Genomic DNA, 23210 nt, shown 5'->3' with positions numbered 1-23210 from the left:
GACCCAGAAAACCAACACCCAGGAAATAACCCTTCAAACGCAGTCCGGGGTCTGTTGGGAAATGGTGTCTTTTGGTGCTGCCAGCACGCATGTCTCTGAATCTCCCCAGGCAGTTACTACAAGGTGGGTTTTAAGAGGCAGAGGGGTCTGCAACAGGTTTCTTGCTACTTGTAAATCGGACTGAATTTCTGTGGGATGCCTCAGACATACGAGGCATTTCCCATGCCACGCTCAGCCACTGTTGGTCCTTGTTTTGCCTGCATCTGCTGGCTCTTGTCTGCTGCCCTTTTGAATTGAAGCTGTTTCGAATCCTAGCTGCCCCCTGCCCGCAGGGGCCAGCTCTTGCTCTTCTGCTCAGGTGAGATGGCTCCCAGCCCTGTGCTCCTGCGCGGTCTGGGGCTGGGTTTCCCAGAGCGTCTCCATGGAACGAGGAACCTCTGCCCTTGGGGAGCAAAATCTGTGTTTCCCTAGAACATCTGGGCTACTTGATGGATAGCCAGTTATGGGCACAGAGAGAATCCCAAGAGCTTTGTAATCAAATCAAGCTCTAGAAATTGGACTTCTCTTTTTTAAATTTTTTTTCTATCCTGATCGGCGAAAGAAATCAGGGCAGTGGTGGCTGGGACTGGAGGAGGTGGAGGCACGGGCTGGCAGTGTGGGACTTTCTAAGGCAGGTTCTTGAGCAAGGGTGGAAACGAATGTACTGTAAGCTGGTTGTCCAGAGCATCCTGGTGCAAGAAGAAGCCGTGATATGGATGTGGGGTGGGACATCTCTTGTGAAGAAGCGAGGGTTTCCTCCTCTCCAGCGACTAGGGGTAGTGCCTTGTTCTCAACGTGTAGGAGGCCGGGTCCGCCAGCAAGTTGCTATAGGACTTTGAGGCTGTTTCTTCGTCTTTCGGTCTTTGTCCATACAGGGAATGGGGGTGGATAAAAGTCGTCTCCCCAGCCAGGGGGCTGGGAGGGTCGATTTGCTTGTCCAAACCCAAGATGGTTGGACTGGTGGTGCCACAGAAGTGCAAGCCTAGCACTACTTACTCAGTTTAAAATTGATGCAAAAACAAATATAGCTATATATTTTATAAATATATAATGTATATGTATTAAAATACTACATAGATGCATTAATATATAGATTTTTCATAGACATTTCATAGACATTAGGGCTGGAAGGACCTTGGAAGATCATTGAGTCCAGCCCCTGCCCCATAATGCATATATATGCATTAATTGAGCCCAGCCCCCTGCCCCATAATGCATATATTATATTATATTATATTATATTATATTATATTATAGATATAGATAGATATATATGAATTGAGTCCAGCCCCCTGCCCCATAATTCCTACATTATGCATATTTTATATTAATGCACACATTATGCATTAGTATATTATGTAATAAACCATTACACCATATATTGATATGTTATATAAATATAATATATTAATATATATGTATTAAAATGTATATAAAACTATTTATAGTGCACTAATTTGCTAGAGTGCATATAAATTTAAAAAAAACAACAAACTGGGCAAAAAATAGTTGAAAGATATTGTATCGTTAGTCCTGTAGTCATTATAGTTAAATGTGCATTGATGTTAGGGGCTGGAAGGGACCTTACAAGATCATCACGTCCAGCACCTCTGCACTCGGACAGGGAATACTCTTAGTCGTATTAAAAAACAGAATCTAGCTTTCTTGAGTGTCTTAACAATGCTCCACTGACCGTCATTTTTACATCTGAGTTAATATTACCCCACCTGGGTTAAGGTTTTTAGGTCAAGCTAAAAACCGTATGTGGGGCTGTGAAATAGAAGACAGACAGTCCCAGGAAGGGCTATTGCAGCAGAGTCACCGAAGGAAGGATAGTTTGAATAGTGGAATATGAAGACCGTTATAAAGGAGAGTGGGTTGTTAACACTTGTGGAATGGGGAGAGATTAACAGGAAACAGGGAGATGCTAATAAACCACAAAGTCAACTGCCTTTCTCTGCACTGCCTGAATAGAAATGCCACTTCTCTCCCGGGTGCTTGGTTTTAAATTTTGGGTGGATCAGGGGTCAAAGGGGTGCCCCGTACTGGATCTGTCCGTACTCCTATAGTCCTTGGCCGTGTGGAGAAGCCTGGGTCTTAGCACTTGCTCACTCAGTCGTGGTTCTCGGAAATAACAAGCGGGGGGTCTTTTCTCTCTCCTCTCAAACTCCAGGTGGTACAAGCTGCACTCCAAGGCCGGGAAGAAGGAGAAGGAGCGAGGGGAGATCCAGGTCACGATCCAGTTCACCCGTAACAACATGACGGCCAGCATGTTCGACCTGTCCATGAAGGACAAGCCGCGGTCGCCCTTCGGCAAGCTGAAGGACAAGATGAAGGGGAAGAAGAAATACGACCTGGAGTCCGCCTCCGCCATCATCCCCAGCAGCACTGGAGCCCTCGACGTGGAGGACTATGACTTCGGGGGCAAGAAATCCAAAGCCAAGGGGTTTTTCTTTAAGAACAAGCTCCGCAAGTCGTCCCTCACTCAGTCCAACACATCCCTGGGCTCTGACAGCACCATCTCCTCCGCTAGCAGCAGCTTGGCAAACAACTTCGGCATAACCATTAACGCTCCTGAGGTAACCAAATCCCCCAGCAGGCACAGCAGTCTGTCCACAGAGCGCTCTGGTAAGAAGATAAAGCTTTTTGGTCACTTTTATTAAAATAACAAAAAAGGGGGGGGCATTAGGACATGCTAGCTAAACAGCTGGCTACAGAGAGTGTGTCCTGGAGCACGCCTTTTCCCCTGAGGGGCATGCAGGCATGAAGGATGGGTGCCAGGCTGGGCATGGAGGCACCAGCTATAGAGCTGCTGCAACGGGGCTCATAGTATTTCAGTTCAGTGCCAGATTGGAGACACCTGACAAGGTGCAGTAACCGCAAGGCAAGGCAGTGCACCTGGGGAGGAGGGCTCCTATCCAGGGCTCAGCACACCAGACTACACTCCTGAACACGGTCCCCAAACCTGAGCTGAGAGAGCAGCACCCTTCCAAAGGAATAATTCTCTTTGTGGGGAGAGCGGGTGTCTGGTGAAGCCCATTTGGAAAGGAAAATGGTGCCACCCTATTATGATGGAAGTGGGAGGAATGGTGGTCTATGCTATAGGGATGCTGGGTACTGCAAAGTGATTGCATATAATTAATATATATATAATATAATGTACCCAGTGCCCAGATGCACAAAGCCCCATGGCTGAACAGTGGTGACTCTTTTGGGATGGGGTTCCTGTATTGTTTTATTGTCTTTACCTGGGATAAGGATGAGTGTGACAGCAGCTTTGATCCCCACACGCAGTGTATGCCTCTCAGCGGGGAGATCTGTGAATCCTCATTGAATGGGGAGATCGCTCTGATGTGCCCCGTTTCACGCCATGCCGCTCTCCTTTCTGGATTTTCTAATGATAGAAACCTGCTGGGTGTATTCAGCTGCTGTGTGACCTGGAAATAGGAACAAATGCATGCAAAAGTGCCGTCACATTTCCCCATCCTGTGTGGCAGCCTCCTAAAAACCATCACCATTCTCTGCAGTGGTGTAATGTACTGTATGGGTCCTAGAGGAACATTTCCCCCCTAATACATATAACCCACACCTCAGCACAAATCCACTTATGATCCTTTTGGAGAGCTTCTTGCCTCTCTGACTGGGGTTTTATCCTCTTATAAAATCTGCAGTGAGATCATATTGGGAGGAAATGATGTCACTTGTTTGGCAAAGTGCTCATGCCCCAATTGCCGTCATTGTCGTAGAAATCATACAGAGATCGGGACCTCCAGAGGTCATCTAGTCCAGCCCCCTGCCAAAGACAGGATCATGCACAGCTTACAGTGACTTCATTACGATCCGGAGAAGACAGGACTGGGAAGAGGCTCCGTAGCCTTTGAGCGCAGTCTCTAGCATTCATAGGCAGCCATTTCTCCAGCGAGTCCTAAAAATGATGCCCTCCAGCCCCTTGTATACATTAGAGCCACAGAAAAACACCCCATGTAGCAAGTAAAAAGCAGGGGAGATGAAGGCTGCTAGGTTAATATAAGCTCAGAGGATCCTAGGAAGTGGATCATACCTCTGTGCACACACACGCAGAGCCAGCCCTGCCAGGCAGCTGAGACTGGTAGGAGAACAACCCTGTACCTTAGTCAAAGCTTAGTCTAGCTGTGTCCAACATCCAGTTCTTCAGAGGAAGACGCAAAACCCCTCCGTCAGGCAACACAGTGTCCATGGTGGGGAGGGAGTTCCCGCCTGGCCTGGTGATGTTGCTGTTTGACTCAGCTTCTTCCAGGCAAACAGTCTCATGGGTGCCCCTTTTTCTCTTCCAGTGAAAGACTATCTGCCATCTCCAAAGCTGACCCACAAGCGAGCGTTCAGCGATGAAGTCTCCCAGGTCAGCACAGTACCCGAGTCGAAATCCATCCAAAGCCTGAAGCCAAAGAACGAGCCTGTCTCCAGGTCCTCTCTTTGCATCAATGGAAGCCACATTTACAGCGACGAACCCACACCAAAGAGCCCCATGTCTGTCCAGCAAAGCTCCTTGCCTCTGTCCGTGCCTCTACAAAATGTTGCCAAAAGGCCCGAGGAGGGCTTCAGCCCCATCCCCTTCCCCCCTGATTCCCAAGAGCCGTCGTGGAGAGGCAGCAGCTTCGAGAAGATGCAGCCGAAGGAAGAGCCCAGGTTCATTCCCTCTCCTCCTAGCTTGGTATTGCAAGAGGAGCTCAAGGTCTCAACCAAAGCCGTCACCCTCAACAACCACCTCGGCCGAGCCAGGATGGAAGAAGCTGGGCGCGTAGAGACCAAGCCTGTGCAGATCACCACACCGATGGTCTTCTCTGCAGAGCCTGCAAAAGAGGAAGGCAGGAAGGAAGACAAGAAGGCAAGAGGTGGCCTCTTCCACCACAGAGGCAAGGCGGATGCAGGGGAGAAGAGCTCGGGGGAGAAGCAGGGAACCACCCAGGCTTCTCAGGTGATGGCTGGAGAAGAGAAGAGCAAGACCAGCTGGTTTAGCTCGAAGGACACCAAAGAGCCTTCTCAGAAACCCAGGTCAGTAGCACTGGGAGTGTGGACTGCACAAGCTGTCCTTATAGTTTCACTCCAGGGACCACAGTAGATCTGCAACCAAGCTGTGTCCCCAACTTAGGCATACTTCTAGTCTTGGCTCAGATGACGTGTGGGGTGAAGGGGGAACGGCAGTCCTGTGGCTAAAGCCCAGGACGGGGGGCCCAGTCTGTGGGTCTGGTCTTGCTTGTGCCACAAGCCAACTGACGTGGGTCTGGCAAGTCTGTTCACCCTTCTGGGCTTGTGTCTCCCCGACTCTTTAATGACACTTGCTGTTGTCACTGGGGTGTGGAGGTATAACTCGGTAGCGATTGTGAAAAGTACGCCGGGAGGTGCTTTGCTGCCCCGGGTGTGGTATTTTGGAGCGCATCGATATTTCTGAAGTGTCTCACCCAAGTCTCCCTCCCTGCCCCCTCCCAGTTGTGAATGTCTAATTGCTTTAACTCGTTTGTGACAATCCCTCCCTTCAAACCTGCTACGCTCCTAGCCAAGCAGGTGGCACAGAGCGTCATGGTTGAGCCTCTGATTATGTTGTGGACCTACAAATCCTGTTCCTCACTTCCTCACACTTTTTTTTAAATGATCCCTGCCCACCTCTGCATGTCTGTTCTGCTCCATTAGGCTGGCAGGTGTGGCCACCGGGGTCTCCTAATGCATTTGGTTGGTGCTTTGAGTGTGCTGCGGTCGGTCAAATGTGTCTGTTCGTTGTGACCTTTCCCCTGCTCGGTCTTTTGGGAGCTTCTTGTTCACGTGTCCTCACTCAACCATTCCTAACCCATTTCAGGGAACCTCTCTTTCCTGTGTGCAGAGACTCACCCAGGAGCATGTTCCTTTCTGATCGATGCATCGTTAGAAAAGTAGACCGCTCAGAGAGAGAAAAAAGATGCGGGGGCAGCAGTAAAAATGACTGAAAGCTTGGGGAGACCTGTGCAGGAGGAGGGAGTTATGGCTTCTGTCAGAGATTAGACACTGGATTTGTTTTAACTGCATCTGTTCTGAAAGCAGATTTGGTTAAATCTCAGCAGACTTCTTACGGGGACTTCCTGAGGGTTTTTAAGAAACCTCATTTCTCTTAAATTCCTTATCGGTATCATCTATGGCACTGAAAGTTACTTTGTAAGGCACCGTCACAGCTATGGCACTGTAAGGCAGGGAAGCATAGTGGCAGATAGGGCAGGGAGCAGAGCAGCAGAGGGGAAAAGGGATGAGGGTGGTACCTTGGGGAGGCTGCGGGACAATTCATAGCATGCCTTGGACCCGTCGCTGTAAGGCACTCTGCAAATTTAATGCAGGCCTGATGTCTGCCAGGTTTGCAGAACAGCCCATTGAGCCATCCCGGGAGGGAGGGCTGGTTGCTTTGGACCCTAGCTTGAGGGATCAGGGTCCAAGACCTGGATTGACTGTAGGCATGCTTTGGCACAAGTGGAGCAAGGCGTCATAACGGCCCGGCTCAGCCCGGCCCTGGCGCAGTCGCTTCAACAAACCCATGGCCTGTAGCTAAGGAAGTGTTTTCAGTCCCATGGCCTGTAGCTAAGGAAGTGTTTTCAGTGCATCATAAAATACAGGAGTGTGAACATTTCTGACTTGTGGGAGCCGCAACGTGGAGCCACGAGGGCAACAGGTGGGTCAGCTGCTGCATTGAATTAACAGGACAGGGGGTTATCACTGAACTCCCTTCCTTGCCCCCGTTGCAAAGTGCCTGCAAGAACAGGGCTGGCCAAGTGGTGGCCCCGGGATTGAATGGTTAAATTATGGCCTGCAGCGCTGGTCTGTGTGGCTGCTGGCGCCCAGGGGGTGAAGCTTACTCCCCTGCCTGCCACCAAGTGCAGGGCCTTCATTTGCCTTTGACAACTAAAATCGACAGCAGGATAAATGGGGCTGTGAGCACATCTGGCAGCTGTGCTGGCTTGCCACCAGAGGTGGCTTGTGCTTCCCATGGGGTGCAGTGAGTTGGATCCCCCTGAGCTACTGTCTGCCGATGCCTCCCTGTTGCTTTTCACCATCCACAAGTGGCCTGGAGCAGTTGCGTCTGCTCGGGAGTGCCCCACCTGTAAACCCCGGTGCAGACACACAGACTCGTAAAGAACCAGCTTCTCTATCATGAGCTCCACTGCATGGCCTGGGGTCTCCCCTTCAAAAAGAAAGCTGGTCAGGTTGGGCCGCAAGAACCACTGACGCCCCAGACAAGGGCAACGAAATGATTCATAGATTAAGGGTCGGAAGGGACCTAGTAGATCTTCTAGCCCGACCCCCAAAAAACACAATAAGGCCCTTTCCATCACAAGATTTGCTTCTTGTTAGCTCACTCACCCCAGCCAGGACTTGAACTCAGATCTCATACATGGCAGGTAGGAACACTGCCACACAGCCAGCACTGCTCTTAATGCCAGGGCTGCAGGCAGCTTTAGGACTATTTTTGGATGAAGCATGCCGGAGGTCCCTCTCTGTAGGAGGCGGAGGGAGACTTCCTTCCACTCATTGCTTGGGCTGCTGGAGCCGTGGGTGTGATTAGCTGCAACAGCTGCTGTGGATCCAGGTCAGGGTCCAGGCCTTTGGATGCAGAGTGAGATGTGAAATGAAATCCTTTGTTGGCGCCTGTTTGATGCCTCTGTGTATCATGTAAGCCCTGCTCATATGGGGGCTATAGATGAGTGCAGGGCAGCAGGCTGGGGCTGGGTATTCGGGATCTGTTTCTAAACCACAGGTCAGGAGGGCTGGTGCGCTTGAACTCTGAATTCCCATGCAGGGGGGTTTCTAGTTTTATCCTAACAAAGCCACTGCCTGAGTGTTCCCCAGGATGTCAGTATAAATAAAAATCCTGTGTATGCCTGCTGGGTTTTTGGTTGTTGGCGTGTTGGTTTAATGACACAAGCAGGCCAGGTTCTTTGGGTAGAGGTGATATCTTTTATTAGACCGTTGGTACTGCTAAAGGCTCTGCTAAACCCAGGCAAGAGGATTTGGGTGGGGAGAGGGTTGGCAAACCCTGATGAGTCGTTGGAACAAAGTTCTTAGCCAGATTTTGGGTGCACTTTTTTCCAACTAATCAAAGATATCACCTCTGCTCAAAGAACCTTGCCTGCCTATGTATACCTGAGCTTTCGTGGGTATAGGTAAGCAGGACAAGCCTGTGGTGCCTGAGTCCAGGTAAGGTGGGCATGGTATCTCCTTGAGCAGTGAGGGTCGACCTGGGCAAATAATCACAGCTACACTCCTTTATTTGGGAAAAAGAGTATGTGCTGTGGTCAGAAAGGGCCTCATCCACCTCCCACAGGAGTCTGTCTTTTGGGGTGGCTGGGGAGAGGGGCAGCTTTTCATCCAGCCAAGAGGAAACATGGCCTTGAATAGTCAGGCTGTCTTCACTGCAGTTACCCTGGACTCGTAATCAGGGTTTGCCAACCCTTTCCCCACCCAAATCCTCTTGCCTGGGTTTAGCAGTGCCTTCAGCTTAGGCTAGCAAGCTTGATAAGACATAGAGCCTGGTCTGCTCTCACTTAGCCTGGTAAACCACCCACGGGGCTGTGAGGATCCACTAAACCACATGTGTGGATAGTCCTCCTGCGCCTTCCCAAAATGCTGCTCTGTGTTCCTAGGAAGGCAGATACATTCTCCTATAATTCGGTGGGAAGGCATCATGAAGTGGCTCATCTTACAGCAGCCCAAAGGATCACTGGATATGCTGCCTGGCGTCTTGGTGAGATTACTGTAAGGGGGATTGCGGTGTACTTGCTCACACATTGAGGTAGGGCAGGCTGAGCACTGAGGCACAGGTGCGACCCACTCGAGTCTACATATGCAGTGAAAAACCCAAGAGTTTTGGTTTGTAAGTCCCAGTTTTGAACCAGGAGCTCCATTAGAGCTGTACCTGAGCGTCTTGCTCTTCTCCCATGTAATGCTCACAATTGACCTTCTACATGATTTTTACTTGCAAGCTTAACCAAGAAAAAAGGAGGTCAGCGAGCACAGATTTGCCGTGATATGGTGGCAGACACTGATCTCAACTCTGCTGGACAGACTGGCAAAATGATGGGGAGAAATTAAAATAGATATATTCAAGGTTGAACCTCCCTTGTGTAGGTTGAGGCGGCCAGTGGCTGGGCCAGCTTTGGAGAAGGGGGTCTCATATCGAAGTGGACAGGATTACTTATAGGTAGTCCTGACACCCCTCTTGAATGCTGTGTGGGCTACTAACGGGAGATTTGATGAGCCCTGGAGAACCACGGTTTGGGATTTAAATGGCATTACCTCCCCCTGCACATTTCTGTCTTGCCAGCCTGGAAGTAGGTGACTTGCAGGTGTCCGGAGAGCTGCAGTGTATTAACCTTTAGCAATTCCCTTTCACCCGTGGCTTCAGATGCCAGTCACCTGGAACGAACGAGCAGCTTTGAACATGCTCTGTCACATCTCCTCACAGATTATTTCTCAGCCGTGTTCTTCTAACATGGCGCAGAACTGGAGGAGAAAATTAGCGGGAGCCTCTTAACCAGAGATTCATAAACACATGTGATGATGCAGTTGGGGCTGGTCCTGGTGACCCCCTGAGGTCCCTTCTAACCCTCATTTTCTATGATTCTTTGTGCTGCCAAAACAGCCTTAACTCTGCCCTTTTGGTGACATCCACCTGCAGCCTTCAATTCTGCATTCCTTACCTAGAGCTTTGGTGTGAATAAAAAAAAAACCCCTTAATCACTGCATGTTTCCTCTACTTCCCTATTTAATTAAAATCAAACCCTTGCCTTACGTCTTCTCCAGAGCAGCCTTATGCACCTCCTTTGCACTGGATCGTCTCCCAGGGGTCATGCCGCAGAGGTGAGATCAGGGCTATGGTAGAGTTGATAAGCTTTGTCTACATCTGCATTAGTTTCACTGAACAGCTACAGGATCAGCGCGTGTTCTGCTGCTGCCTGTGTCTTAAAGGCAAAAAACACCTTGCTGTTAAGGCATGGGATGTGGATGGAAGCATGTGCAGTGGTAACACGCACAGCAATGGCCATTGTAGTTTTCACTCGGGATCTGAAGTGCGGGTAACTTTTTGCCTGCAGAAGGGAAGAGCCCGGGTCGTGTCCCGCGGGCTCTGCTTCACTGAGTTAGGTAGTTACTTCCTGCCCTCTTGGACCCCACTGTTGAGAAGGTTTGGCTCTGGTCCTGGAAGCTCTCGCTCCATTCCCTGCAATAAGTAACTACTGGAATCATATTCCCCTTCCTAGCACCATCTCACTTAGCCACAGGTCAACAAGACCTGTCCACATGGCATCATAGGAACACAGGAGTGGAGCAGGACTTCCAATCATTCAGGATTCCCCAAAATCACCCCTTCAAACCCTCATGCCCAGTTACAAGGCACAGAGCCAGGGACACCAAGATCCACCCTGCACCCTGCCCCAGGTAACAGCAGGGAGGATGAGGGCACTGCTGGGCTCAGTAGCCGTCCCTGCCAGGTTCTCTGGATCAGCCTTTCATGGGTTGAAGGCCTGTAATTAGAAAAAGGTTTTAGTTAAGGATTAATGAGCATGCATCTGAGCTGGGGTCAGGAGGGATTTGCTTCACTCACCTTTCCTTTCTTCAAGCCGCATGGGGAGTTTGCAAAAAGGCTTACCCCCATGGGGCATTGGTTTCAAGAGTCTAGGGCAGGAGTGGGCAGTGATTTTTGGCTGGAGGGCTGCTTAACAAGTTTAATGAGCTGTCAGGTGCAAGGGTAGCTCTGCCCCTTGATAAGCGGTTGCCATTTTGGGACCATTGCCAATGGAAATCCATGCTCCCCACAGAAGTACCCCTTCTGGGAGTGGGGAGGAGGGAGAGGATTGCCATCTTGGAACTGGAAAGAAAACTTAAAGCATATGCTAAAAATCAAACATCTACTTTTATTTGAATTTTATTTAAAAAATTATTTTTGCCCTGATCTATATGCGTTTGCATAGCATATATAGAGGGGATCGCATAATAGCTCAAGATAAAGTCTTACTCTTATAAATTGTGTTGGGAGGTAGGGGTGGGTGTGGGTGTGTATAGGGGTGGGAGTGTGTGTGGGGTATCGGTATGGTGGAGGCTGGGGTATGGGGGGGTGTATGGGAGAGTGTGGGTATGGTGGATGGGATATGTATGGGAGAGTGTGGGGTGTGGGTATGTTGGGGGGGTGTGGGTAGGTATATGTATGGGGAATGGAGGTATGTGGGTGGGGTGTGTGTAGGGAGTGGGGGTGTGGGGTATGGTTGGGGTGGAGTGTGTGGGTGGGTGTGTATAGGAGGTGGGGGGATGTGGCTGTGGCTATGGTGGAGTCTAGGGTTTGTGGGTGCATGTGGATGGGGGTGTGTGGGTATGGTGGGGACGTGTGGGTGGGTATGTGTGTGGGGTGTGGGTATGGTAGGGGCATGTGTGGGGGGGTAGCCCCTGGAGCCACATGTGGCTGCAGCATGCAGGGTCAGCTCCGCCTGGCCCCATAGCGTGCAGCTCCCATGCTCTGCCCCACGTGGCAGCAGTGTGCAGGGCTGGCCCAGCCCCATAGTGTGTGGTTCCCTGCGCTCCCACCTGAGTCCCCAGCCTCATGTAGCAGCATTGTGCAGGCCAGCCCAGCCTGCCCCCATAACACATGGCCCTGAGTCCCTGGCCCCCAGCCCCATGGGGCCCTTACCTGAATTTCTACTATAGCAGGGAGGGAGGGCTGGGAAATAGCCGCAGAATGAGTCTACAGGCAAAAGCTTCTGGTCTCCATTGCCCCCTCCCTTGGGGCTGGGGTGGGGTGGGGTGGGTCAGGCTGGGGTGGACCCGGAGCTGCTGCTGCAGCGGGTGCTGGCTCCTCCTGTACCAAGGCACCAGTTTGCAGAGGGGCAGCCAAGGACTGGGACTGATGATAATTATCTTATGGCTTTTGGAGGGGCTCTGCAGGCCAGATGGGATCACCTGGTGGGCCAGGGATCACGCGGCTGTTTCCGCATGCCGTGTTTTTCCTGCTCCTGGTCTGTGGTCTGCTTTGTGCTCTGCTCACTGCCCTACAGCATTGTAATCCAAGCGGAAAGGCGTGGGCCAATGGACTGAGCATAGGTCTGGGAGCCAGGATCCACGTCTTGCTCCCATGCTAATGACTGATTTCAAATGGATCCTGTTGCCTTAGCTGGTGCTACCAGAGGCAAACCCATCCACATTGGTGTGAGCTGAGTGTATCATTAAAGGGAGCTATGTTTTTGTGCTAATTTGTTCCATATACCTGCCCTGATAACCTTATCTTAGTAGTTTTCAATCTTTTTAGATTTGGAAAATGCCAGCTCTTATTTTTTTCACTCATTTTTTGACTACAGAAAAGCACTGGAGCAATTTTTCTTTTGCAAAGAACTCGGGAAGGCCTCGATAAGTCAGCATGTTTTTAACACTGGGGATTCCTCTTTGAAATCTCTGGGTTTATATTGTGAATCGTTTTTGCTCATGTAACAGTGCCAGCATTATGTGGCACCCCTGTTAAAAAAAAAAAAAAAAAAAAAATCTCCAGGCACCCCAGGGTACTGCAGCACCCCGCTTGAGAATCATTGCCTTGTTAAGGAAAATGACTAAGTCAGTTGTGTCGTACTGCATCCTCAGCGCTAAATGCATCCTGCGTCCTAATTACGTATGTAGTGGTTTAGGTTTGCAACGTGGGATTGAATGGAAACTGGAGGAAGAGGTTGTTTATTTGCTCTCTGCAAACTTAAAAATGAGGATGTTTTGGAAAGAGCCGTGGCCCATGGGGTCGGGGTGGTGTGTGAGGGAGAAGCTGGGTCTGGTTTATTTGAGGTACTGAAACAATTGGTTTGAATACCAAAAAAAACTTTCCTACGATGTTATCTAGTAACAGCAGGTTATGCTTCCTGTGCATGGACCTGCCTGATAAAGTCTAGTATGCTTCTAGGCTGGTTTTTAAGGGCGGAAGGGGGCGAGAAAGAAAAAATCCAAATATCTCTTTCCTTTATGGTAGAAAATGGGGTCCTGTCTTCAGTCACAGGAGGCCTTGGACACAGGGAACCACAGCAAATGGTATGGGAGTGAAATACAAACCCTTTCCAAAAGCAGCCTTTACTTAAGACTGTTTTTGCTGCCTTCAGTGACTGTGTTAGCAGCTCCAGCTGCTGTCCTGGGACCTGCTGTTCAGTATCTCCCACAGGCTAAGCACAAGATTAGTTTTTGCTCCCAACTTGTAGTGGATAAAACTTCCCAAGAGTGTCCAAGTGCTGTAGGATCCCATCTCCTACTCAGTCCATGGGACCTGGGCTCCCAAATCCTGTTCTGAAGATGGTCCTCAAATCTAGGTTTTGCTTCTCTTATATGTTTAGCAAATAAAACCCAACTGATCAGTGCCTAGTTGGTTTTTTTTTTTTTTTGGTTTTTTTTTCTGACTTCCAGCTTCTCTGTTGCTGCAAACTCATGAATAAGCTCAGGTTAGAAGTGAAAAGTGGGCTCCAACCATCCAGGGAGGGATGTTTTGGAGCTGCCTTCACCCGTGAGCTTGGTTGGTTTCTGGAAGGGGTTGTATCAAGGGGGTGCCTGCAAAACCGGGGCTGGGACTTGAGCACAGGAGTCCCTCCCAGCCCTGTGTGTCTGGTTCGAGGCCGGCTCCCCATAGCACTGTGTGAACCAATTTTCAGCAACTGTTTGACATCCCGGGGTAGGGCAGGTGCAGGGACTGGCCCAGGGCTGTGCAGGCAGTCAGTGGCAGACCCTTTCTGCTTCACTTCTAGTTTAGCTTTCTGGTGCTGCAAGCAACGGTGTTCCTTCGTTCAGAAACCCACAGGCAGCAAAGGGTAAAGACATATGAATATCTTGCCACAAGGTAAAAAGGGGAAGGGGCTTTATTGCACACCAGCTACTTCACAATAGCTGCCTGCATGCTGGCTCTTGCCCTGTAGTAGCATTTTACGGAGGGCTGGTTTACCCCAGATTAGCTCCCACTTACCATGGGGTTAGACTAGCGCATGCACATGGGCAGTTAATGTGGAGCAACCAGAAGTGGTCAGGTCCCATCCCCTTTTCCCAGCGGTAAGTCGTTTTTGTGTCTGTACCCTAAGACGGTTGGATTCGTGGTCCTTGAGAGATAGACCCCCCCCTCCACCCCACACACATGGTTCTTCCTCCTGAGAGGTGGGCTGGCTATCCTTTCCACATTAACCTTCAATAGTTGGCAGAGAAACAGAGCTTCTCATCGTTATTTTTAACGAGATCAAGGGCATCGTGCATGGATCCTGTTACAAACAACTGTCACATAAGTGTCCCAAAAATGGGTCTTGCTAGTTGAGGACTTGGGTTTGTCTCTGGCTTACTTCATGGGACGCACCTGAAATATGGTGTAGCAAATGGATTTCAGGGCTGTAGCTGGGGAGCCGGGCTCCTGCAGCATTGCAGCAATTTTGTGCCAGCTGCAGGCAGACGCTCGGGCTTTATTGAATTCAATCAGAAAATTAAATCGCTGCAGGAGCTTCTCAGCTCTCTTTTCAATACAAGACTGGAGTTCCTTCACATTAGCCCTGTACTTTCAATTGACAAATGATTCTTGGCTCAGAGAAGAGTTGTCAGGGGTCAAGCTGGAAATCTCTGCTTGTGTGGGAGTTGTTAGGGGCATTTTGGAGCTGGGAACCTGGGTGGGACAGCTGGCAGCTGTGGGGGGAATACAGCAGCTGGAAAGGGGTTCTGGTTTTTTTTGTGGGGGGTGTTGTATTTTTAACAATAAAACTCCCATTCACAGATCCTGGTAAAATTGTCTTGACAACTTACCAGCCCAGCTATGAAATCCATTCCCCTCCTCTTTGCTTTGATTGTTGCAGGCTATAAGGAGGAAGGAAGTGCATGTTATTCGCTGTCAGCTGGTAGAGTTTTGAAGTGCCATTAAGATGGGATTAATGGGTAAATCACAGCTACAGAAACACCCTCATTAGCCTTAAAATGAAGTTGCCTTAAAGACACAGCAGTCTGTATCCTTGGAGAACCATGAATTACGGAGCAGAATCAGTTTGCAAAAGGTCTGGAGGGAGATAGTTGTTGAATAGCCTGGGGTGCAATATATTGTGGGCTCTGCCGGACTCATCAAGGTGTTTAGCCTTTCCTCCTCCAGCTTATTTAGCTAATCCCAGCTGTGCAGAGTGGATGTAAAGGGGGAATACTGCCTTGCTGGCATGTTAAATCTGCCTTGCTTTCTTTAATCCCGGGGTGGAGGAAAACAAAATGGTGACATGCAGGGGGTAGGAGAATTAGGCCCTGTTGTTTTTTCTGGGCCACTGACCCTTCTGTATGGCCAGTAAAGCCCAGTGCCAGGTCCTTGAAACAAGATTTCTCAGAGCGCAGGGGGTGGCTCCATGTCCGAGAGCTGAAGCTGGGCGGGGATTAAGTATCCCATCCCCTGGAAATGAAATAAGTGGGGTATGGCTCCCCCTTTTCAGCTGGGGAAACTGCAGCAAAAAGATCCCGGCCAGTTCTTCAACCCCAGCCACTGAGCACAGGCACCCACTTTTTCAGTGCAACTTGAGGCATCTTTTTCAGCCTTTCCCATTTCTGGGGCTGCCCTTATCTTGTTGGACCTGCTGCACTGAGCACCTTCCCAGCTGAAGGTGAGCGAGTGCCCCCGGGAGCCTGACTCGCCCCAGCACCAGCCGTCCGGGGGGACACGGCAGTGAGGATGTCGGGATGTAGCAGGGGCAGAGAAAGGGGGGAAGCTGCTTGCTTCACATTGGGGTGCGTGGGAGGGGGAAACGCTCCATGCCCTGTTCCTGGGGCGCCAGTGTGATAGGGGGGCTTGGGGGTGCAAAATGCAGTGCCAGAAGCACCCTGTTCCCCAGGGGCACTGAGCACACAGCAGCCAGTGCATGCCACTTTGCTGGCAGCTCCCCAAAGCCCCAGTGCAGCACGGGGGTCTCATGCTGGGCACTGCATGAGGAGGTGGGGAGACATGGCCCCTGTCTGCAAAGAGGTGGCAGCCTGTATGGAGTTGTCCTGACTGCAGCTCCCATGCGGCACCTCCCTTCACACCCATCCCTGCCCCTTAGCAAAGTGATATCTGTCCTCTCTCTTGGTTTCTTGTCTTGTCCCTTCTCTGTGGGGCTTTCTCCTCTGGTTTCAAAAAAGCTCCCAGGGACATAACACCTGGGGGACGCTTGCTTTTCTCTAGCAAGGCTGGGCGGAAATGCCAGCAATGCCAGGGGCAGCGGGTGCCTGGACAGCCAAGGAGCCACTGAGGCCTGGGCTCCTCACTCGTCGTCACCCAGGCTCTTCCCATCCTCACTGTGCCCCACATAATGATGCTTGTGGATTCGGGGGTTTGTCCTTTCCATGTCTCTGCATGCATGTGCTTGTGGCTTTCTCCATCTCCTTCCATGCAGGTGCTGTGCTCCTGGGGTGACAGCTGCTCTGCTGGGGGGCTGCAGCCATCCTGCAGCACAGCAAGGAGTAGGGGAAATCGGACTGTCGTTACCCGCCGGCTTTGCTGTTCAGACCCTCCTGCAGAGGGTCTTCAACCTCTTTATTTTTTTTTTTTGGCTCTCGTGATGCCGAAATAGAATCTGAAATGATGCCAAAGAAGCAGGGCAGAGAGGGACCCGCTGTTTGCTTTGGCTGATGGATCTGTGCCTCCCATTAAGGGAGCGAGGTCTGAGTCAGCATCTTCAAAGCGATGCAAGCGGCGACTGCATGTGCACGGCTCCCCCAGGCGTAGTGTGTTTAAGCTATGATCTGAGCGTGTGAAGGAAAAATGTTTCTCACGTGCTAGGGAGAATGGGGCTGCATGCTTTGGACCTTTTTTGCATGAGAACAGACGTGAGCATGGGATTACTAAGCGGGGATCGGCAAGGGGAATCCAGGCCCTTGTGCCCAAGGTGGATGGCCACAGGGGAAGCTGTTTGCAGAGCACTGACTGGTGCTGGGTGCTTTGCAGGGGAAGTTTGGAGTCCCCTAAAAACAAGGGCAATAGCTTATCCACAGAGAAACATGGCAATAGTGAAGGGGGCAAAGCAAGCCGGGGATGGACTGAGTTCAAAGGTGGTTTGTTTTTTTTTTTAAAGAAGAGACAGTTTGGAGGAAGGTGATAGTGCTGCTGAACAGCTGCGGAGGAGAGGCAGATGAGAGTCAATGCCCTTTGCTCAGCTACCGAGGCCTTGAGCAAGTCTCACATGCCCCAGTTTCCTGGCCTGGAAACAGAAGCTAAAAGATAACGCTCTTTCCCCTCGCCTGGGTGGAGCTCTCGATAAAGCTCCAAGCGGTGCCGTTGCTTTCCGAATTTGTACTGAGATCATGGTATTTAAGAGAAGAAATGCCCTGTGGGTGGTTGGGGCCATTTCTGATTTCTGATAGGGCAGGGTGGAGTTGAGATATGGGACTTTCCCCAAGAGCCTGGGGCCGGAGATAAAGCCATTTGACTGACTGCCTGCCAATTTATGCCGGACTTGCTAATGACCGCCCCATAGGAGCACAGCGAGTCTCATTGATTTGCACTGTGGTGGTGCCCGGAGGCCTGGGGGAGATCAGGCACTGCTGTGCTGGCTGGCTGTGCACTCTTAATAAAGAGTGTTTTTAGTACTCCTAATAAAGTGAGTTAGCAAGCAGGCCTGGCAGATGGCCGGCCGGCAGCAAGGAGGGGGGGCATGGCGGCCCGCAGGGTGCAGGGTCTGGTGATGGAGATCTTGGCGTAAAGCACTTGGGGGCCAGGCCTGGCTGGCACCTTCTCCATCTAGGCGTGAGGCTTCGTGTCGGCGTCCTGCGTGTTCAGCATCTCAAGCTGGTGGTGGCTAGAGATTTACCAAATTCTTATGCCAGTGCGGTACCTTCTAGGAAAGGGGTTGGGCAGAGCATGCCATGCCACGCCACGCTGGGGTTTGTTCCTGCAGACAGGCACATGCCCAGGTCAGGGCTTTCAGCCTCGATCGATAGAGTACTTTGTGCCTCGGTTTCCCCATCTGTGGAATGGGGTCATGCGACTGACGTCCCTTGAGGAGAGCTCTGAGATGTGCTGATGAGACGTGGTATGCGAGAGCAGGCTGGCCTGATCCTGGGGTAAACGTGGGTCATTTGACTGTGGCACACACTGCCATGAGAGAGGCCCATAGCAAATTTCAAGAAGATGCTTGGAGGCAGGGGTGGATCCAGTTGCAACCCCCCACCTTTCAGACAACGCCACCGGAGTCACAGTCAGGACTTCTTATTAGTCCCCAAAGCAGGTAAGAGCTCTCCTCCCTTCCCACCGGCTCTGCACCCCTTCCCTGCCCTCTGTGTCCAGCAGCATCTCCCCTCCTGGCGGGCCCAGGGGCAGGGGGAGATCTGGAGCCACTCCTGCCCCCTCCACCTGAGCTGGGGACAGCAGCGCGTGGCAGCAATGGGCAGACTCCTCCCTGCCAGCTCCGGAGCAGGGCAGGGAGGGAGACCCTGGTTGCCGCTGTCCTTGGCTGAGCCCAGCTCCCTGCGTGGTCAGGTGGAGAGGGGCAGGGGCAGGGACAGTGGCGACGAGCTGGTGTCCTGCACTCAGAGGTGTAAGTAAAGAGACCAATGAGGCGGAAGGGGTTCATACCTGCTTTGGGGACTTTAAAAAGCCCCCCAGCTCCTGCTCCGACAGCATGGGGTGCAGCCACCACTGCAGCACTGGTCACAGCTCCCATACCCCTCTTTACAACCTCCTGGACCTGCCTCTGCTTGCAGGAGATACTGCATTTATTTTTTTTTCTTCCCCGAGCAAAAGTCCCTGATTAACGCCCTGTGGGGTTGTCCTCAGATAAACACCAGGGCTTCTCGGGTGCTCTGAGCAGACCTCCAAGTGCTGTCTAGGAAGCCAGCGTCCCCACCTCATCGACCACAGCGCTGAGCCAACCTGAATGGATAGGACTTGGCTGCTGGCTGCTCAGTTAGGAGGATAAACAGAATATTTCAAAGCGACTGGAGGCAAGACGTCCTGACCTGAGCTGTCAGGGAGCCAGCAGGTTGCAGCTCAGGCCCCATTGTGAAGGTCTCCACATCAGGAGGGGGCGAAAGCTTCAGCACGCTGCAGGTAATGCTCTGATGGGCTCCAGGGACGTGCTTCTACCACTGCCACCGATTTGGCTACAGGCACTGAGCAGCTGGTTTTTGCCTGCAAAATTAGCTTGATGAGTGAGTTGGGGTTATAAGGCCTTTAAATGTTGGGACTGAAAACACCATGTTGTTTGCTGCCCTTAGTAGCTGCATGGGACAATCTCGGGCATAATGTGGCCCCTTTTCGTACCGGTCCCCGTGAAAGGGGTTGTAGCTCTGAGCAGCCTTTGCACTTTTCCTTCCTCTTCTGAGTGCTGAGAGAGCAGCGTAGAGAGGAAGGACCTTGAGGGAAAAGAGGGAAGGAAAGTTTCCTCCCCAGGACAGAAGGCAACTGAAGTTGATGGTTTTAATTTAGGTGGGAGTAAAAAATAGCAGGGTGTATTCTCCCCTCCCATCCTGGCTTTTCTGGGCTGGATGCTGCTTTGAGCCTGATGTTGCCAGGAATATTCATAGCAATGGTTCTGTATTCACTGTGGGGGGCGGGGAAGGTATTAGCAGCATTTCTCACTGGCTTCAGCATTTGCTCCGTCACGTCTAAAGACATGACTAAGAATAGCATCGAGCTGTCAGGACTCCTGGGCTCTCTTCCTCGCTCTCGTGCTGTTTTGATTCATTTAGCTGGCTGGTGAACCTCGCTCTCTATCCCCATCTGTTATAAAGCTTTTCAGGCCTGAGGTTCAAGGTCGTTAATGATGTCTTGAGTTCGGGGCTTTGAAAATCCCGTGCCCTCAGCAGAGAGCAGCTTGCCCCGGCAGCGGGGCAGGCTCACGGTCAGCTGCCTCAGCATCTTTTCTTCGAGCTCAGTCCTTCGGGTTGTGAAGAAACCTTCCCAGTGCGAGCTGAGTGAGTGTGAATTTGGTGGGGAAGGGGAGAGGGCACTGGTTCCCTGCGTCTGCAGATGGCCTTTTGCTGCAAAAGCAAAGCTGATGGCACTCTGCTTGCTTTCACTTCTGATCTGTAGGACCCATGGAGGCGGAGGTGATGCTTCCCCACCTGTCTCTCTGTAGGCAATTTGCTCAGAGGACAGCGGCATGCCCCATCTGCCTGATCTCAACCCACGGATACCTCAGTGTGGCTGCTTTGGGGTCACCCACCTGGCTGCACTTGGGCTTGCTGGAGACGCAGGGCTTGAGAGCAGCCCCCGAGGGACATCACAGGCAGCCTCGCTGCTGCATTTCCACGTTTGGGGCATGTGGGTGGGAAAGGCTGGCACTGCCCCTTATGGGAAGCTGCCCTGCCGTGACATGCCCTTGCTCGCTGGCACAGCAGGCCTGGAGGAAGTATTATCCCCCTGTTACAGGTAGGGCTCAGAGGAGGCCGTTGTTGCAGCCAGACTTGCAACCCAGGTCTCCTGGCTCCCAGGTCAGTGCTCAGACCCTCCGACTCCAGAGCACGTTGGTCTTCATGGGAGATGCTTGCACCCAGAGGCTCTGTTTCGACGTGGGAGGGAAGCAGGGGCCAGCTGCCCACAGGCGAGATGGAACGTGTCTGGGGGAAGCAAGGAAACTTATGGACTCCAAAGGACCAGGCAGATGTGAAGGTGCTGGGGGGGGCTGGAAATCATCATCATTCGTGGAGGGGGAATGGGCTTTCCTCAGCCAGTGGCAGGGTAGCTAGTGCATGGGGGCTCACTGATCTGCTCCCAGAAATGGGAGAAGTTCTGGGGGTTTTGAATGGAGACGGTTTTCCAGTGTGGCCGTGCAGAGCACACGCTCCCTCTCGTGTCCGACTTGGTGAATGCAGCAGAGGAAATTTCAGCAGGAAATCTGCTTCCTGAGGGGTGCTGGAGAGCAGCCGTTTCCAAAGAGCTCGTTCCTTCGGCTGGAGAGAGCCCAGCCCAGGTTCAGGGCGTCCCTGGAGCCCAAGGAGCCTGCCTGTCCCAGCTGTGGAGAGGGGTCTAAAGGTACCTTCTCTCCAGGCTGGCATGTGAGCCCTTGTAGTGCCAGGCCTCCGCGTGTCGTGCGGGGAGTGTCGCTGGCCTCACGTCTGGCAGAAATGTAAATTGTCATCACTCCTGCCTCTCTCAGTTGGCTTTGCACGCTGGAAAACGTCTTACGTGGCACTGTTTAGAAATGGATCCTTTCATATCTCTGCCACAAAGATGCCAGAGGGGCTAGTGGCCATTCACGGGCTGCCTTGTAGAGAGTGAAGGTCTGTGCTCTAGCTCTGGAGGCAACTTAACCCTGTCCATTTTCTAGGCAGGGAGGCAGCAGGTAGTGGTCGGCAGTCCCTCCGTCTGCCCGTGCGTGTAAATCGGCTTCCATGAGTTTCTGCTTTTCCAGAAGAAACGTGATGCTGAGTGCTTTTGGGGAAAAGCTCGCACAGTTTTGGAGGAGTCCGTACTTCAGGGCCATGCGTTTGCTTGCCGTGACCTGAGCCGTTTGCAATGCAGAGCTGGCTGGGGAGCGAGGGGTCTGGCTCTGCTCGCGCAAGCCAGATGCCGTCTCTGTCCCCGCTGCCGTGCTTCTAGGAAGCAGCAGGGGGTGCCGGCGAGCTTCCTTGGCCCGCAGCACCAAAGTGCCAGCCCTGCGCCTGACTTTTAAGTGGAAATCAGGCTTTTCTGGCTTTCTGATTTTTCACCCATGTTGATCGGGTTCTGCCCCTTGATGAATGTGCCTTGCTGATTGGGAACGACACAACTCACTTGCAGCCAGAGAAGTGCCATGGTGATGCCAACCCACAAGCAGAACCAGCGAGCCAGATTCAACCCTGGGGTAGCAAGCAAAATCCCCCTTACGCCATGAAGAAACTGGCTCCACGTGCTCAGTTCTGAAGGGCGTTGGAGCTGGGGTGAGATGATGCTTTATAGCAGTTTTGGGGACCTACTGAGCTGGAGGTAGATGTGGCCTTGCTGCACGCTGTTAGAGCTGCTGCTCCGTTTAAGTGCAGAAGAGGGGCTCAGCTGGTGCCAAGGCCCCAAAGCATGAGAGGGTCTGGGTTTTCTTGCCCCTTTTTGCAGAGTCCATGCAGATGTGGCCGGGTCTCTCCCCGCTTGTCCTGGTCCGTGCAGCACGGGCAGCAGGCCTGGTTCTGTGCTCCTCCCACGTCCTGTGCATGAAAGTGATGCTGATACCAGTGATGGGGCGGATCACCTGTGTCTGAATTTTCCCATTCGGAAAGTAGGGATAACGGCAGTGGGCATAAGAGAGGCTCTCCCTGCTGAAAGGGATGTCAAGGGCCAGCTAGTACAGCCCCCTGCACAGATGCAGGGAAGCTGAAGTTACCTTGAGAGCAAAGACTGGCCCTTGGGATGCCTCCAGGTGGCAGTTGCTGTTGTACCCATGCCAATAAGTGGTGCAAAAAGTTGCTATCCAAATCGACCCAGGTGGGACTTGAACCCACAATCCCCAGCTCCGGAGGCTGATGCCTTATCCATTAGGCCACTGGGCCTGCAGTAGAAATGTATGCAGTGATAGCAGTACTGCAGTACAGTGCAATATGACTGTGTTAGCTGCACTGGGTATTTGCAGTCAGCACTGGGAACACCTTTACAGCAGTGTAATCTGTGGTGTTTTTGGACCCAGGTATAATTTACATTAAGGATCCAGAGTAGACAGACAATGAGCAGCTACTAGGTAGTGAGCTACTGCTGTTCTTGGCCACTAAGCAAGGGAGCAAGTAACGGCTTGCGTGCAAAGAGCATTTGGCTGTCCCAAAACAGGAACAGACACGCTGCATCTGTCCCAGGGGAATTGCACGCTGCTGTAGCTTTACCCCAATCTTTCCCAGGGTAATTCTCTGCTGGAATAGAGTAGGTTACACCTGGGTAGGGGTCCTGTCCTCTGTTGGGTCCTTCAAACTCGGTGTAGGTTTGTGAACAAACACAGAGACTGTATGCATCCAGGGGATGCTGGTAGCTGGAAACTCAAATCATGTCTAAAGAAACCTCCCTGGTTCTCAGCCTTGCCCCTCTCCTGCAGTCCTCACCTCTTTTGTTTTTTCTTTAAAAAAAGGCATTTCTCTCCCCTTTTCCTGGCACTTTGTGACAAATGCACGTGAACAGCCAGTGAGACAGGCTGTCCTGGAAGACGGGCTGTGCAGGAGGGCTTCTGCGAGCGCAGAGCTAATCCCATGGGAAATGCATTCAATGTTTCATAGTTTCATAGTTTCTAGGGTCGGAAGGG

At 51.7% G+C, this 23210-nt stretch overlaps 1 protein-coding gene and 1 non-coding gene across 2 annotated transcripts in view; one reads left to right on the top strand and one right to left on the bottom strand.

Moving 5' to 3' along the window:
* The window catches only part of RAB11FIP5 (RAB11 family interacting protein 5), an 89701-nt gene that overhangs the window by 40491 nt on the left and 26000 nt on the right, over positions 1-23210 (top strand). Inside the window, exons 2-3 of the mRNA XM_019526268.1 lie at positions 2213-2667; positions 4353-5070. Coding sequence (XP_019381813.1) covers positions 2213-2667; positions 4353-5070 — 1173 coding nt within the window. The remainder of the gene's footprint in view (positions 1-2212; positions 2668-4352; positions 5071-23210) is intronic.
* On the bottom strand, positions 22404-22476 carry TRNAR-CCG. The gene has a single exon. It is a non-coding gene; the product is annotated as a tRNA-Arg (tRNA).

The sequence above is a fragment of the Gavialis gangeticus genome, unplaced genomic scaffold, assembly GCF_001723915.1.
Source record: "Gavialis gangeticus isolate Ggan-Ray unplaced genomic scaffold, GavGan_comp1, whole genome shotgun sequence".
NCBI classification, from domain to species: Eukaryota; Metazoa; Chordata; order Crocodylia; family Gavialidae; genus Gavialis; species Gavialis gangeticus.
Note: the sequence above shows the minus strand (reverse complement) of the source record. Positions and strands in the feature narration are given on the sequence as shown.